Raw genomic sequence first — 16,529 nt, 5'->3', positions numbered from 1 at the left:
TACATTATCCTTTTGATGCATTTGCTACTCTGATTGGTTTAGACTCTGCAGCGACTGCATGAGCAGCGCTCTCACAAAAGGGGGTGATGCTCTCAAAGCAGCTGCAGATTCAGGCTCAGTGGTAACAATGGGAGTTAAGCAATGTGTTGAGAGGAGCGCATACCAGAATGGGTGTGCTGTTCCATAAAGGCTTTTAAATGGTATACACATAGTCTCATTTACTGTATTAAGTTCTGTCCATGCTGACCTTGATCCTCCATGACATTATTATAAAACAACAACCTTTAAGAAAAGAAAACAACAACCCCCTCTTACTGTGTAGTTACCCCACCTAGCTTTTACACAGCTGTTCACAGCAGTAGATCTTAAAGTCGTGTGGCAAATTGCCAACACTACTATGTGGGTCTCGCGCTTTCTCTTCTTGAGGGGGGTTCAGGGCTCCGTTTCTTGTCCCTGAACTGGGGTACTAACTGCCCCACTGGTGTCCTAGAGGAGGGGAGTGGAGAGGGAGGGACTCAGGCCTGCCCTCTACTCCGGGTCCCAGCCCAGGGGTCCTAGGGATAGCAGTAAACCACTTGAACTAACGGTTCCTTCCCCGGGCTACTTCCCTCTCCTGCCCTTCAGCTTGTCACGCTTCCTGCCCTCCCTCTGCACAAACCAGGTGTCCCTTTACCTAGGGTCTTGGTCTTCTTAGCCCACCGCAGCATTTCTCCAAACTCTCCTCTGTTTCCTTCCAAACTGCTCTCTGCTCCAACACCAATCCACTCTGCTTCAACTCCTCCAAACTGCTCTTTGCTCCAACACCAGTTCACTCTGCTTCAACTACTCCTCTTGTCTGATTGAAGCAGGGGGGTTTTATCATGTGACTGGCTTCAGGTGCTCTAATTGGCTTCAGGTGCTTTAATAAATCTATAGCAAACTTTCTTCCCTCTACAAGGAATAAGGCTCCCTTCTAACACTCTCCTGCTGCCCTCTGGCCATGCTGTATCTCAATCCTTACAAAGGAGGTCAGCATCATTTTCCTCACTGTATAGAAAGGGAAACGGAGGATCAGATAGGCTAAGTGCCAGGACCAGAACCCAGACCTCTGCCCGGTTCAGTAGCCAGCCAACATGGCCTCCCACTGACAACCAACATCACTTGAAGTGACACTATCTGCTGGTTAAAAAACAAAGCATGAGCTACTGTAACATTGTTACCACAGGCACAGGAATCACCCCCTCCAGTGTAATTGTAGAGTCTGGTGTGAAATAGTCCAGGCAAAGTCCCATCAGCTGCAGTGTGGCAGAACTTATTTTATCTCAGCTTTTATTTTATAAAGACTTGCGAGATGCAAACTGTCAAGGTTCCTTCCCCACTCTGAACTCTAGGGTACAGATGTGGGGACCTGCATGAAAGACCCCCTAAGCTTATTCTTACTAGCTTAGGTTAAAAACTTCCTCGACGTACAAACTTTGCCTTGTCCTTGAAGCCTATGCTGCCACCACCAAGCGTATTAAACAAAGAACAGCGAAAGAGCCCAAAATATCCTCCCAAAATATCCCCCCAAGCCCTACACCCCCTTTCCTGGGGAAGGCTTGATAAAAATCCTCACCAATTTGCATAGGTGAACACAGACCCAAACCCTTGGATCTTAAGAACAATGAAAAAGCAATCAGGTTCTTAAAAGAAGAATTTTAATTGAAGAAAAAGTAAAAGAATCACCTCTGTAAAATCAGGATGGTAAATACCTTACAGGGTAATCAGATTCCAAACATAGAGAATCCCTCTAGGCAAAACCTTAAGTTACAAAAAGACACAAAAACAGGAATCTACATTCCATTCAGCACAGCTATTTTAACAGCCATTAACAAAAGAAAATCTAACGCATTTCTAGCTAGATTGCTTACTAACTTTTTACAGGAGTTATGAAGAGCATTCCTGATCTGTTCCTGGCAAAAGCATCACCCAGACAGACAGACCCTTTGTTCTCCCACCCCCCTTCTCCAGCTTTGAAAGTATCTTGTCTCCTCATTGGTCATTTTGGCTCAGGTGCCAGCGAGTTTATCTTAGCTTCTTAACCCTTTACAGGTGAAAGGGTTTTGCCTCTGGCCAGGAGGGATTTTATAGTTCTGTATACAGAAAGGTGGTTACCCTTCCCTTTATATTTATGACACAAACATATCAACAAAAATACTTGCCCCCCCAAATCCATAGGGCTTTTGCTGTCAAGCATCCCCCAGAGAATACTCCTTGGCTATACCTAGAGCTACTTTTTGGGTTTGTTTTTTTTTAAACTTCCTCCCAGACTCCCAAAGCAAATACACTTAACTGCACAGTGGTGTTTCCTAATCTACAATTAATTCCTTCTTTTTTGTTTTGGAAAGACATTCACGCTATATGTACCAGCTGTCCTTTTTTAGCTGAGTGTAGATATTAGTCCATTCAGATCTACTTCCACAGTGCTCCCTATTGGGAAATTCATTAACATATTGATTATTTTCTTAATAAACTCATTCCCGTTGCCAAATTGTGTTCTTTTAAAAGAAATACACTGTAAGGTCCAGTGCAACTTATGCCAAAATAGCGTTTTCTGCTCTTGTGCTCTCTCTGCTGGTTCTTCAGGAGTTATACCACAACAGATATTGGTGTAATCTGGCTTGATCCCACTGAAGTGAATGGAGCTTCAAAGATTTACCCCACCTGAGGAGCTAGCCCATTAAACTCAGAGCCGTGCTCACATCATCAGTGTTGCTGGTTTGGAAAGCAAACAAAAAGCGGCATACTGATTTCAAGATGCATTAGAAGCACAGGGAATAATTCAATTTTCCCCCAAAACGTAAATGCAAGAAAATATATAGAAAAAAATCATGTTTATATTCAAGCTTCTGGAAGGAAATTACAAACAATGGAGAGTAAACAAAACAAAACAAAAATGAAAGTACACAACAATTTATTTTTAAAATGTCCTTGAGCACAGAACTTGCTTAATGGTTTCTCGCCATTTGCTCACTTCAGGGATCTCAGATTGATTTCCATGCAAATTGCTTCCCTGTACGTTGAACTGCACAGGAGCTAGAATGACAGTCCTTAATGGATCTGGCAGCCATTGCAGGAGACTTCAACACCCTAACGTTGCAACAACCAAGAACATTATTCAAAGTAAATTGCTAATGCTCCCAAGCCTAGAGCGAGCTCATCACTGGAATTCTTTGGCTCCCATCACCGAGAAAATCTCATTTACAGGCTTTGGGAACGTAGCGTACAGTGTAATAGTGCTGCTGTTTGCACTGCAGCATACTCTCCCTGTGGGAAATCCAGCATGTAAAGACATCCATGTTACCACCACAATGCCTTACCAGCCAGTGTTGAACTCAACATGAGCATCGAAGAAACCAACAATCGGAGAAGTTGCTGCTTTCCAGCCTTGGATTCTGGCTCGAATCAGTCCTTCCCGTTTATTATTGCGTACTATCTTCACCAGGCCTGGGTATCGCTTATTGACATACTGGTCCAGATTAAACTTCAGCTCAACTGTAAAAAAGACACACACCACACGCTCTCAAAAGAGATTTCCACTGAGCATATATAGCTGCCACATAACATTTTATTTAAATATGATTTACCCTGGAACAAACATTTTTAAGCCCATGAACACAAAAACAATTCTGAGGCTGAGACTTTCCGGAACAATTGGCCACATTCCAAGAGGTGCTAGGCACGTGCAGCTTCCACTGATGTATATGGGCCCCGTTCTAAGGTCGTGGCTTGACCCAAAGTCGGTTCTGAGTTACAGTGATGTAAACCCAGAGTAATCCCATGCAAATCAATGGTGTTACTCTGGACTAATATCAGATTTTATACACTAACTTTTATAGGCATTTTGCCTTAATAAGACCCTCAGTACTGGGCCACTTGGGAATTTGCAGAGGACTCAGCACTGCTCAGGATTTTGTCCAATGTTTAGACAACATCAAGTTTCAATTAGTTTCAAAATAATGATTACTGTACAAGTCCCCTAACAACTTCTGACATGCTAAGGTCAGTCTCTGTGAGCCTGAGTCTGATCACCCATCAGCGCAACTCAACTGTCATCAGTGGTGTAAATCCACTCTTGATTTACACCAGTCAACAAGAGTCTTTCCATTGACTTCAACAGGCTTTAGACTGGGCCCTAAGAAAGATCAGAAGCAGGCCCCCTGAGTTTAAGGGTTTGCAATTAAATGTAATTCAGAAGCCCTCCCCCGCATTACCATCACCTTAAAACGGAATCTGATACTGTATATCTAAACAGATTCCCTTCCCGTCTGTGTCACTTTCCAGTCATTCACCTACATGTGATTCAGAACTCATCAGCCATGCTACTCGCCTTCACTTCAGTACATTTATAAATGGACTCTGATTATGAATAAAGATCTTTGTACTTTAAAAAGTTCAGCCTGGTCTATTATTGTAATTACTACGCTAGCTTTTATTTACAATACTTTCTTTTTTAAAATGCTAGATAAACTTGTAGTGGCTTATGTGATATTAGAGTCCTCCATTCTCATGGCTTACGTTAGAGAAAGGAACAATTACCAGCCAAATCAAAGGATCTGGTTAATCTTCAGTAGTGGGGACTAGCCACAAAAGCTGCCTCAGGGACACTGGGTCAGATTCTGCTCTCAGTTACACTCATGTATATCCCGAGTATCTCCACTAAATGATTCTTTACCTACATTGGTATAACCGAGAGCAGAATTTGACCAAGTACTTTCAGGTCTATATGGACTTAGTGTGGTGGTGGTTTTTTGTTTTTGGTTTTGTTTTGGTTTTGGGTTGGTTTTTTTTTTTTATTTCTCTTTTGAGGTTCCTGAGAAAGAGAAGTATCCGAATACAGGAAGGTTCAAATTACTGGGCTTCCAAGAAAATGCTACACTTCAGATCTTATTCTAAGTGGAGTTTTCTTAAGGTGGGATATGCATCCTAGAGCTTGAAATAGGCAGAAATGACCTAAAACAAAACAAAAAAAAATGCACTATTTGCTGATTTACTCTTCTAATCTGTTAAGGGAGTTACTAACCTAATTAAGCCATAATGACTGTTCACACCTCAAATATCATGCTGACCTACATTTTGAGTTCTGTCTAAGAAATTATATTAGTTAACACACATGCTATTTTTGTATTAGTTAATTATATTACTTTACCGTTAGACTGGCTTTGTGTGCATTCTTGTAGTAGGATTCTTGCACTCTAATTACTAGCTGTTGAGTACCAAAAAAAAATAAATGAAAAAGTTTCAGAACCTGAATCAGATCTCAGTTACACCAAGGTAAACTGGGAACAATTCCATTCATTCCACCGGAATTGTGTTCAATTTATCCCGGTGTAAATGAAAACAGAATATAACCTTAAAGAGAGTCAGCAGCTCTGATTTCCTTGTAAGTAGAATTGCTTTATTTAATCTTCTGAGCTAATAATCGACACATTGTCCTGAATCTGGAAGTGTGGGGGATCAAATAAACTGTCTGAACCTTTTTTAAAAAAAAAAAAAAAAGACAACTTTGGTGACGGTTTATTTTCTATCAAGAATTTTAGGCAAGAGACTAAAATATATTAGGTTCTATTGTATGGCCTTTACTCATGTTAGTTAAGTTGTTACACACGTGAGTTGTCTCAATGAAGTCAATGGGACTCCGCACACGAGTAGCTTCTCGCCAGCGTGACTAAGTTTTGTATACCTGGAGTTGCTGGGCCAGATCCACCACTGACACACACTGGGTCATAGCTAAGGGATTTACATCCTCTGAGGATCTTGGCCATTACCTACAAATCTGTAGTTAGGTTTCTGATGTTCCTTCTCTCAGCTATTTCAGATGTGTTCAGATTAGGCTTGTTCCATTCCAACCTCAGAAAAGTACATTTAAATTAGAAGTAACTAAATTATTTCAATTTAAAATTTAAATCTCATTACAATACACAGGATAAAACACTTAAGAGAAAAAAAGCAGGCTTTAATGACATTCACCGTTATCACTGTTGTCATCCACCAGAATTATCTCCTTGAGCAAATGGGATGGGGTATGGTTCACAACACTGTGCACTGAGCGCAAGATGACAGACAGAGCCTCGTTTACAAAAATAAAGACCACCGAGATCTGGGGCAGGTCATCGGAATAGGTCATCTGTTTGCACCTGGAGAGAACAAGGCGAAAACTAGAACCCAGTAAGAGACAGATATTAAACATGCAGAAGATTGGATTTCATCGCTCTCCTCCCCAGCATTTGGACACAGAGTACTTGTTCATTCTGATCTATTATAATGAACGGCATTCCCCCAGGTACACACTATTTGGGTACAAATGAAAACCATTTTAGCCCTGAAGAAAAATCACCTAGTTAAGTGCTGCTAACATTTAATCACCTTAATGACAACAGAACCATATATTTGCATATATGCCTGCACATAGGCAGAATTTGTAGAGGATTTTAGTTGCAGCAAGGTTAAAATTGTCTCATACAAAATGAAATGCTGTACAGCCTTTATATGTTTTATTCTAAGAGTCCAGAAATAGGTGAAAACAAGACATTAAGGACTATGGCTTGCTTCTGCTCATGAAGTCAATTGACTTAAAAGGAAGTTGGATCAAGCCCCATATTTTCAAGTGGCCTAAAAGTAGATCTCAAAATTATACAGAATATTTTTCATGTGAACCCCATTTATACCCAAGCCAGCACCACATTTTCCCATGCAAACAAGAATTTGCACCCACAAGTGTTATTTATGCAGTTGTCCGGCTTGCAAACAAATGGATGTATTTACAAAACATAACTCCACAATTTGTGAGACCATATTTACAAATCAGTCTCTACATGAAGTTTTGGATAAAGCAAAGAGAAAGCCTGGAATAAATCCTGGCTTATTCCTGCCCTCCACAGACCATTCTCTCATTTCTTCTGCAGTTGCTATGCTCATTTTTATAGACTACAGAGACCTATGCTGTGGATGAATTGTCTACACCAGCACAGTGAGTTCATGCAAGACAAGGTTATTGCTGTGAATTAAACTCGTTGCTTCTGTTGAAGATACAGAAATAAAGTACTTTGGTAGGATCGGAAAATGTGTGAATTTTTGCAAAAGGTGCAAAGCCTCTCCCGCAGCTACTTGAAAATACATGCTAGCGCAGGTGGTCTGCTGCATGAGTTCCCTAAGGCACACTCTTCGGAACGCTGTGCACTCCCTTTTTGTGCACTGGTATCAGTGATGATGTCAGTCAGAAAAGAAAACAGAAGTGCATCTAATACAGTGCAAGAAATGCAACAAAATACAATGCTTCCTAAACCTTAAAGTCAAAAGGACCAAATATTCATCCATATGTCCACCCCATGCAAATCAGTGGGTTGGATAGTGATTATTTGGAGTTATCGGGTGACAGCATTGCACATGGCCTTTAGGTCTCTTTATCTGATGGATCGGTATTAGAACTTGGAAAAATATTTATTTTCAGCTGTGATAGAGTGTTGGGTTTTTAATGAAGTCTGTCCTCCTGGCCTGAATCTGTTCTGCCCTAGTGCCTCTCTCTCTCTCGAAGGTGTGGGTGCTTCACACAGCAGGTGAGCGGCACAGCCAGGAATAGCATCTCTGTCTCCCCCAGTCAGCGCCCCTTCTACTGTACATGCTGCCTCATTTTATTGAAAATCTCTCTCACTAACATGGACATTAACTTAAAAAATTACCTATATGTTCTCACAGCCAAAATTCACTCTCAATTATCATAGCAATTACGGAGCCTATCCTCTAAAATACTGTTAATGATACCATAGAAAATGACTTTTCCTGCTCTTGTCAAACTTTTTGACCTCTTTGCTCATCACTTCGGTATAATGATGACTTCTTTCCCCACCATTAGCAGTTAGTTTTTTGGGGATGACAGTGGTTTGACTGCTGGGTAACCTCTGGAAATCTGTTATGAATTTAAAAAACGAGCTGTTACTCATAATTTCTACTCAGCCCAACTCCATTTTCTGAGAGACGGGGCAGCTGTGTCATTGATTACAGTGTTACCGAAGCTACTTACAGCCCACTTGCCAGTGATCTGTGCTATATAGAAGACCACTGGGCATAGCTTTTGTGTAAGAAGCATGCTGGTGTTGTCTAAAAGTAACTTGGACAAGAGCAGAATATTGCAAGAGCTGTGAAAGTTCTACTAGTTAAAGCCGCCTTTCTTTGGGCCCAGTTCTCCTTCCACTCATACCAGCATATGTCAGAAGTCAATCAGGATCATTATTTTAAAATGCAGCAGCACACAGGGTCACCAGCTAGAAAGTATGAAATATGCTGGATTTCCCACTATGGGGTAGGGGATCCTGCACGCACCTTGAAGGATTTCACGGGGTATTCAGTGAAAGCATGCAATAGAATAGCAGGACCTGTAAATAAAGGTATCATGGGGTCTGATTCTGATCTTGTTTACACTGCTGCCAAATCAAGAGCAACTCCAGAATCAACTGGGTTATACAGGTGTCATGCTCGCAAGAGATCAGAATTAGGCCAAAAGTTCTGGATACAGGAGTAACTATGCCAGTGAGATGATGTAAAGCTAGCTTGAGAGTCATTATACATTAATACCCATGTTAAGCCTCTGAGCAGATTCAATGTGACCTAGATGTTTCATAAACCTTAAGCAGAGTAGGACTGAGCTGAGTGGCTTAGAGAGAAAAGATGGTGCAGTGGTTAGGGCACTAACTTAGTATGTGGGAGAGCTGGATTTAATTCTTTGCTCTGCCACAGGGTTTCTGTGTGTCTTTAGGCAAATCACTTAGCCTCTCTGTGCCTCAGTTCTGTAAAATGGGGATAATAGCACTTATGAGGTGCTCAGACACCACAGGAACGAGGCCATAAAAGTACTGTAGATAGAGCACTCATGAAAGTAAACTAAAAAGAGCTGTTTCTTCCCTCTGTGTCAGGCCCAAAGGTTTACTGAAGATTGCACAGTATCAGAAGTTTTACTGGCCCTAAAATGGAGCAATTACTTCCCCAAGCCCACTGGGTGAGGAAGGAAAGCTCACAAAAAAGAGGTGCCGCCAATTTGAGATTTCCCTCCTCGCTTTGAGCTACGGGCAGAGAAAGGATCTGAACGGCAGGCGAAAGCTGTGATGGGCTGCCTTGCAGGCCTGGGATGGCTTGCCATGGAAGGAGGGAGACAGAGAGGATCTGGAGAGATTACGGATAAATTGGAGAAGAGTTGTAAAATCTACAGCTAGCCCAGGAAAAGAGAGACCCCAATGAAGAGGTAACACCTTTACATGCATGCCACTCACATGGAGGGGAACCCCAAACAGAAGTGCTGCACCTTGTTCTTCACAGTGCACCTAGTGCAAGGCTCAGGCAACCTTAGCTTGGGATATTCAAATAATCTTCCTTTGCCTTCTGGTCCTGATCATTTGCTGAGCTTTTCAATAGCTGGTTTACTGATGGGCCTGAAACACCACAAGCGCCAAGCCTGTTCTTATACCCTAGCTGTCAAGTTCAGTGCCAGCTAAGATACTCGACATTTTTAATTCCACATTAAAAAACAAACCCACACAATCCTAAAACAAAACCTCTCCATTTGATCCCTCTGTTTCTCACTTGATCGGGTGCCTAAATCAATGCATTATTATCTGACAGCAATTTCGTCTGCTCACTTTTATGAGGATGTTTTCCTGTCTCAGTGCTTACTTTGTGGTGTGCAGTGGGACACTATTAAAAAAGCACTCTGTTAAGATAAAATTGGTTTCTGTTGAAGTGAATCATTGCTGTCAATTCAAATACTAACTTTCCTTCAATGAATTCTTTCACATCTATTAGCAGAACATTTCTGGAAAGCAGTGTTTTGCCTCTAAATGAAAAGACCAATCTAACATACTAGAAAATCTTCTCACGTTACGATGGCTCTTGCATTGCATGTTCTTCAGAAGTAGCTAGACGGACTAAGATAAAGCGGTCAAATTCCAGGATCTAAGTTGGGTCATGAAATTTTATTTACTGGATCAAGGTCATAAGAATGGATGAAGAAACCGAGAAGATGCTGGGTAAAAATGTCAACAGGTTAATCTTTTTTTCGTAACTGTTACAGAACTTGTACAGAGGGCATTTGCAACTTTCATTTCTGGCAGCCCCAGTAAATGAATCCCCTTCCTTCTTTGGACTGTGTATGTGTTTTGGGGACACTCCCAACCCCTCGAGAGCTAGGGCATAAAGAGATGAGTATTTGGAGTGCCTACAATGCTAGCTGTATGCCCAGTTCACTGCCAAATATACAAGGAGTTGGTGTACCACAGTACTCTCTATGAATCCCTGCAGTGGAGTTGGTTACAATATGATGAATAGAAGCTACCATGAGAGGGCATGCAATTAAAACAACTGGCAACCAAACTCTGCCCTCATTAAAATCAGTGTAACCCCACCGACTCCAGAAAGGACATACCCAAGGGTAAACATTTGACTGTATGTGTGTGTGTGTGGTTATTGATTGTCTTAAAAATCAGTTCACCAGCCAGCTTCATTATGGACTTTAACAAAGGCTGATACTAAATTAGCGTCACAAGCCAAAATCCTGAGCCATTATCTGGACTCTCAATTTCCCGCAAGGAACAGAATCATGCACTTTACTATGAGCAACATTTTTCCTCAAAGGTAGATTAGCATGGCTTTAACTTGAGACCAGCGATTCCAAATAAAGTGGATATATTTGTTGTTACTGTGGCTAAGCACTGCTCTGAAGTGTCTAGAAATGGCTAAAACCCGGTATGTGAATTCTTCTCCTTGCACCTGTCATAGACCCACTATTCCCCAAATCCCCAGACGGCATGCTTTTGTAAAACTGAGGATGACTGCTAGGGGGTATTCTCTGTGCTGGTTATTCCAAAACCCAGGTTAGGAACCCACTGGGGATTTTCTCTTTATGTTACAGGGAGCTCAACGTCTGAATATTTTTCTCCGCAGAAATAATTTTCATGCAATGTCCCCCTCCTGTTATGCCAGTTCCCCAACATACCAACTTTCTTCCAATCTCTAGAGCAGTGGTGCCCAAACTTTACCTCTTGCTCCCCCACTTACCATGAAAGGAATATGTCCATGCCACCCCTGGGCCGGGGGCCCAAGCCGCGGCCCAGGGGCAGAGCTGAGGGCCGGAGCCAGGGCTGGGGACCTGTGGCCAGGAGCCAGGCAAGGGGCAGGGCTGGAGCACAGCTGGTGGAAGAGTGGGGCTGGGTGGCACTCCCTCCCCGACTCACATGGGGCTGGCCCAGGCCCCACCGTGCCCCCCGGACATTCCTCTGTGCCCTCTGACAGAGTCACGCCCCACAGTTTGGGGACCACTGCTCTAGAATCTAACCATGAGCATTGTCTATTCAGCTGCAGACACATATGCAGGCTGTTTGCTTTACAGACCAACTTCATAGGAGTAACAGAAACTTTAACAAAAAACTAGAACACATTAAAAATCAGGCCAATCAGAAAGTAAATGGTCATTGATGGCACGTCAACAACTTCATTTACACCCTGTATACTCCAAAGCAAAAAAGGAAAAGGAAAGCTTCCTTTATGTAAGGGGACTGTTGCCTCCTTACTAACATTCAGTGCGGGTGTTTTAGTTGCTAGCTCCCAGTACTAAAAGGGGAAGGGTCTATGGGAAATCAGGACCGTAAGACTGATAGTCCCCAGGAACAATGGGGAGACGCCAATGCTCCAGGTCAGCCTGAATGACAGGGCGGGCAGGCTAATCAGGGAGTCAGGAGTCCAGGGAGGTCCCGTCCTCCGTGTGAGCTGGATTTGCCTGGGTCAGACAGAGTGGGACTGAGCTAAGGAGAAAGCAGGGGCCCAAGCTGAGCTGGGGAGCAGAGCTGGGCCAGATCCAGAGGGACCAGAAAAGCAGCGCAGAGAGAGCAGACCCTGTCCTGGGAACAGAGCTGCAGCCCCAAAGCCAGAGGCACAGCCCAGAAACAGCAGACTTGCCCTGGGAGCAGAGCTGTAGCAACCAGAGCCGGAGGGGCCAGAAAAGCAGCCCAGGAAGCAGGTCAGTGCTGGGAGCAGAGTCACAGAAGCAGCCTGCAGAGCAGACCTGTGCTGGGAGCAGAGCTGTAGCAACCAGAGCCAGAGGGGCCAGAGAAGCAGCCCAGGGAGCTGGAGGCAGAGCAGCAGCACAGCAGTGCAGAGACAGAGTGGAGCAGCTGGGGCTGGAGCAGTCCGGAGCTGGGTGTGGTGAGCAGCTGGGGAAACCGAGGGGGACCCTGGGCAGCGGGCCCAGCACAGGGAGACGCCTCAGCCAAGAGGCTCTGCGGGCCAGGCTTGGATCATAACCCCGACAGGGCGGGGGCGACACTGGGAAGAAGGGTCCTACCACTTAGAGCCTGAGAGCCTGTGGCCACCACCAGAGCAAGTGTCCAACCCACAGCATCCCTGCAGCACAGCCAGGGCCTCAGCAGGAGGCCTGGGACTTACAAGGAACAGACTGGAACTGCCCGGACATTCCAGAGACACTGTTTGTGAGGTTCCCTGCCACAGAGCGGGTCGATGTGTTTCCTTGAACCTTTCCCATTATTCCTTATTCTTTTTAAAATTAATTGTTGATTAAACAACTTACATTCGCTTTAACTTGTACGTAATGGTCAGTGGGTCAGAGAAGTGCCCAGTGCAGAGAGAGTACCCCAGAGTGGGAATACCCTAGCCCCTGTCCTAGGTGACCACAGCAGGGTTGGGGGTCGAGCCCCCCAGGAATCTTGGGCCCAGCCTTGTTGGGGTTATGAGGACTCTGCCAGACAGGAGAGTGGAAGGGGAGTCCTCAAGGGCAGGGAGATCACTGGGTAAAGGAAGTGGGAGCGAGGACTCAGATCCTTTCGCTAGCCCACTTCTCTAGGGTAGTGCAGAAGCCAGGAAAGTTCCCCACAATAGCGGGAGTATTCCCCCGCTTACATTTATCTGGACCTCCTTTCCCTGCTCTCTTTTGCTGCAGCTGCATTTGATCCAATCTTCTATTTTCTGTCTTCCAAATCGTTTTTAACTACCCCATTTTCTGAATGGCTAACACTACTGGGGATTACCAGAGGAAGAAAATCTTTCCTAGTCTCTTTCCCCCTCTCTCTGTATATCTGCTAGCATCAGAATGAGTTTTGCTTGCAGACATTAATACACTGAGTTTCAAAATGGATTATGCAATATATTTAGAGTTTTCAGACAGCTTTACCCTCCAGGAAGAAATGCAAATGGAATTAAAGTTGCATCATGAATCTTTGAAGTATTTAATACAGAATGTGTTCTTTCCAACGAACCAGTCGGATGGGTACTACTGTGGGTTTATCTCTTGCTTTTCCGCTACAGATGGAGCTAATGTACATGCAGATACTTGGCCCCTAATTTCAGCGACAAAGGGAAAAAACATCACTACTCCTCGCAGAATTTCAGAAGGGATTGGATTTCATACTTTCAGGCCAATGGCAGGGTCGGGGCCAGAGGGGTAGAGAATCACTATCAAATAGCAAATGAAAAAGACAAGAAATGGAACAAAAGAACTAGTATCAATAAAGATTACTTTTAATGATTGGATATGTGCATATTTTGCCCCAAATCTAATCCCAAAGCAGTTACACACAAATGCCCCCCATTACTGCAAGTGAATTACTCATGTGCATAAACTTAAGCATGTGTTAAGTGCTTTGCTAGCCTCTGGCTGGCGGGGGAGGGAGAATGTCCGAAATGCTGAGAAAAAGGGGGAAGGAGGAAAGAAAAAGAGAGAGGAAAACAAGTGAGAAAGTTCTGCATGTAGAATCAGAAAACCATAGTAATGTAGGGCTGGAATGGAGCTTGAGAAGTCACCAAGTCCAGCCCCCTCTTCTGGGTGAGATTACCTACTCCCCCGCCACACTTTTCCCCTCTCCCCAAAATAAAGCCCGCTCTCAGACAAGCCTGCTAACAATATGATTCTCCGTCTTTAGTCCCTTCGGAACACACGCCAGTGCCACATCCTTCGGAATGCGTGTTTTTACATTTCCCCTTCAGGTTTTTGTTTTAGATGAATATAAAAACACACATTCAAACAAGGGTATCTGCTAGTTTAGACGCAGTGATTTTGTGTGTGTGTGAGATGTGGATGCTCATCCAACAGGAAATGGACTGAGAACACCTGCTCATTCAATATAGGCACAAAATTAGCAAAGAGACACTTTTCAGATGCTAATACATCTGAACTGATGACCTTTGGTTTAGGAGTTAGCTCTAACTCTATTCAGCAACAAGGCTAATTATCGACTGTAGAAGTGACAATTCCAGCCCCATCCTAATTTTTCTAATAACCCTAACCAAAGATTATTATTCCTCCTGGTGGAAGGTATTGAATGCAGGGGACTGGACTAGATGACCTCTTGAGGTCCCTTCCAGTCCTATGATTCTATGATTGACTGAAGTATTCTACGACCCTCTCTTCCTGTAGAATAATGGATTTTTTTCTTGTCCTGCTGAATTAGAATGAAAGGACAAAAATAATAAACTACTGACTTCAAGATATGCTTCAGTTTTCCCCCATTGGAATGATAATATAATATCAGAAGTTCCCAGCAGTGTGAAGAAAGAGGCCCAATAACACACCTCCTCTTAAAGGAGGAGATGATTACATTTGACCTGGGGGAAGAAAGGGAAATCAGAGCCTCTTCAAGAAAATTAAAAAAAAAAAAAAATCTAGAAATATTATGTCTGGATGATTTTTTCCCATATGGATAATCTTTTCAAAATCAGTATTGCCTCATAGGCCTTCACTGTCTCAAGACACCTTAATCACTAGAGAAGAAAATCAACACATTCTTCTTTCTCCACAATTCAATTTAGTTGGGGATAGCAGATACAAGATAAGGAGCACTTTAGATCAGTAACACTAAGTCAACTTGTTATTCTAGACAGGTCCTCAGAGCCATTAGCCCAGCACTAACAATCCAAGTTCTCCCAAAATGGCAGCTGAAAATACTTTGTGCTTTTCCTACTCTGCAAACATCATTACATTCCTATCTGCTTTTTTACACTGAAGTATTTGACGACTCCACGTTGGCATCGACTGCCATGTCCAGCCAGTTTTTGGATCATTGAACCACACTAACATTTGTTCAATTAACTGAAGCTAATCTTTGTATCCTATCTCCTGATTCTTCCTTAAGAGAAAAGTCTATTACAGTGCTGAAAGAACTCAGTGTGATGTCAAAGGGATGGGGGTCTTTTGGGTCCATCCCCCCACATCTTGGATGCAGGAGATCATTGTTCATTGTATGCATTATTCAAAGGAATCCCCTATACAGAGGTTCTCAAACTTTTTGTGTTGGTCACCTCTTTCACATAGCAAGCCTCTGAGTGCAACCCCCTAGGCATGGTGGGGCTGGGCTGTCAGCCCTGGGCATGGCCATGTGTGGGGCTGACAGCTTCAGCTCTGCTGCCGGGGGCCTGACAGCTCGCAACCCCCACGTAACCACCTCATGACCCCCTAAGTGGTCAGGACCCCCAGTTTGAGAACCCCTATCAGGACTTCACACAGACAGACACACAGGATCTTGAAAGTCATACCAACCATTTCCAATACTAGACTTTCTGCTCCTCTTTTGAACTCTCCCTGGTTTTCTCAAGTATTAGTTTGCAGCCCTGTTACTCAACCAGGAACAAACCCCGCAAGCAAACGTTCAACACCCATGATCCTTCTCACTCTTCAGTGAAATCTCTCCTTCTTGAAGCCTTTCAGTGTTACTCCAGTACGGAAAGAAAAGTGTTCTAAAAAACGTGTTCACCCCTAACAATGACTGTGCATATGATGTGCCTATTCCCTTTGTCTAACTCAAACCCCAATCCTGCAAGGTGTGCCGTACAGGCAGACTTCTCTTTCCCACCTGGAGACCCAATGGACTTTAATGGGGATCTGGATGGGTGAAAGGGTCTGAACCCACACTGCACTTTGTAGGATTTGGTTATTGGATTGTGAGCTCTTCAGACAGGGCTGTTGCTTCCTCTCCATTTACTTCATCACCCAGCACAATATGTCAGTGCTTCGTAAATAAATACCAAAAGCCAGTCAAATAAACTAATATAATCCCTTTTCCTGTATGCCTGGTGCACATCTAACTTCACACACCAATTCCATGGTCATTTCCAGAGTTCTCATTAACTGTGATGGAAAAGTCTGTTGTTGCACCTGTTGGACTTTCCACCTTTTCCATTTCATATCTTTCTTTCTCTTTCTTTCTTTCGCATTCATAAAGCAAATGAGAAAACACACACATTCGTCAGCAGAACTTGAGTCAAATCTTTGTCCCTGTGCTAATCTCAGATAAAGGCTATTAAGTGAGAGGTGTCATTATTATTGATAATAATCAAACCATGAATCACATTCTAACAGAGACACTGTCATTTTTTATGCCATTTCTATCTGAATCCATTGATTTGATGCTAGTTTTCACCCTTTCCCCCCCAGCAGCTCCTTCTTTCCTGACCACTTTTATTCTCAATGGTGGAAATGAATTTTTGGAGCCTAATCCCAACTGGCCAGTGCTCTGCTATAG

The 16,529-nt window shown here is 43.4% G+C and overlaps 1 protein-coding gene across 1 annotated transcript in view; it reads right to left on the bottom strand.

Annotated features, from left to right (window-relative positions):
- Positions 1-16,529, bottom strand: part of GALNT9 (polypeptide N-acetylgalactosaminyltransferase 9) — a 216,142-nt gene that overhangs the window by 132,736 nt on the left and 66,877 nt on the right. The window contains exons 3-4 of the mRNA XM_077835145.1: positions 5,989-6,155; positions 3,339-3,513 (exon numbers count right to left, since the gene is read on the bottom strand). Of these exons, the coding sequence (XP_077691271.1) occupies positions 3,339-3,513; positions 5,989-6,155 (342 nt within the window). The remainder of the gene's footprint in view (positions 1-3,338; positions 3,514-5,988; positions 6,156-16,529) is intronic.

Source organism: Eretmochelys imbricata, chromosome 15, assembly GCF_965152235.1.
Source record: "Eretmochelys imbricata isolate rEreImb1 chromosome 15, rEreImb1.hap1, whole genome shotgun sequence".
Taxonomy (NCBI): Eukaryota; Metazoa; Chordata; order Testudines; family Cheloniidae; genus Eretmochelys; species Eretmochelys imbricata.
The sequence above is the reverse complement of the archived record's forward strand: the minus strand, read 5'-3'. Positions and strand labels throughout refer to the sequence as shown.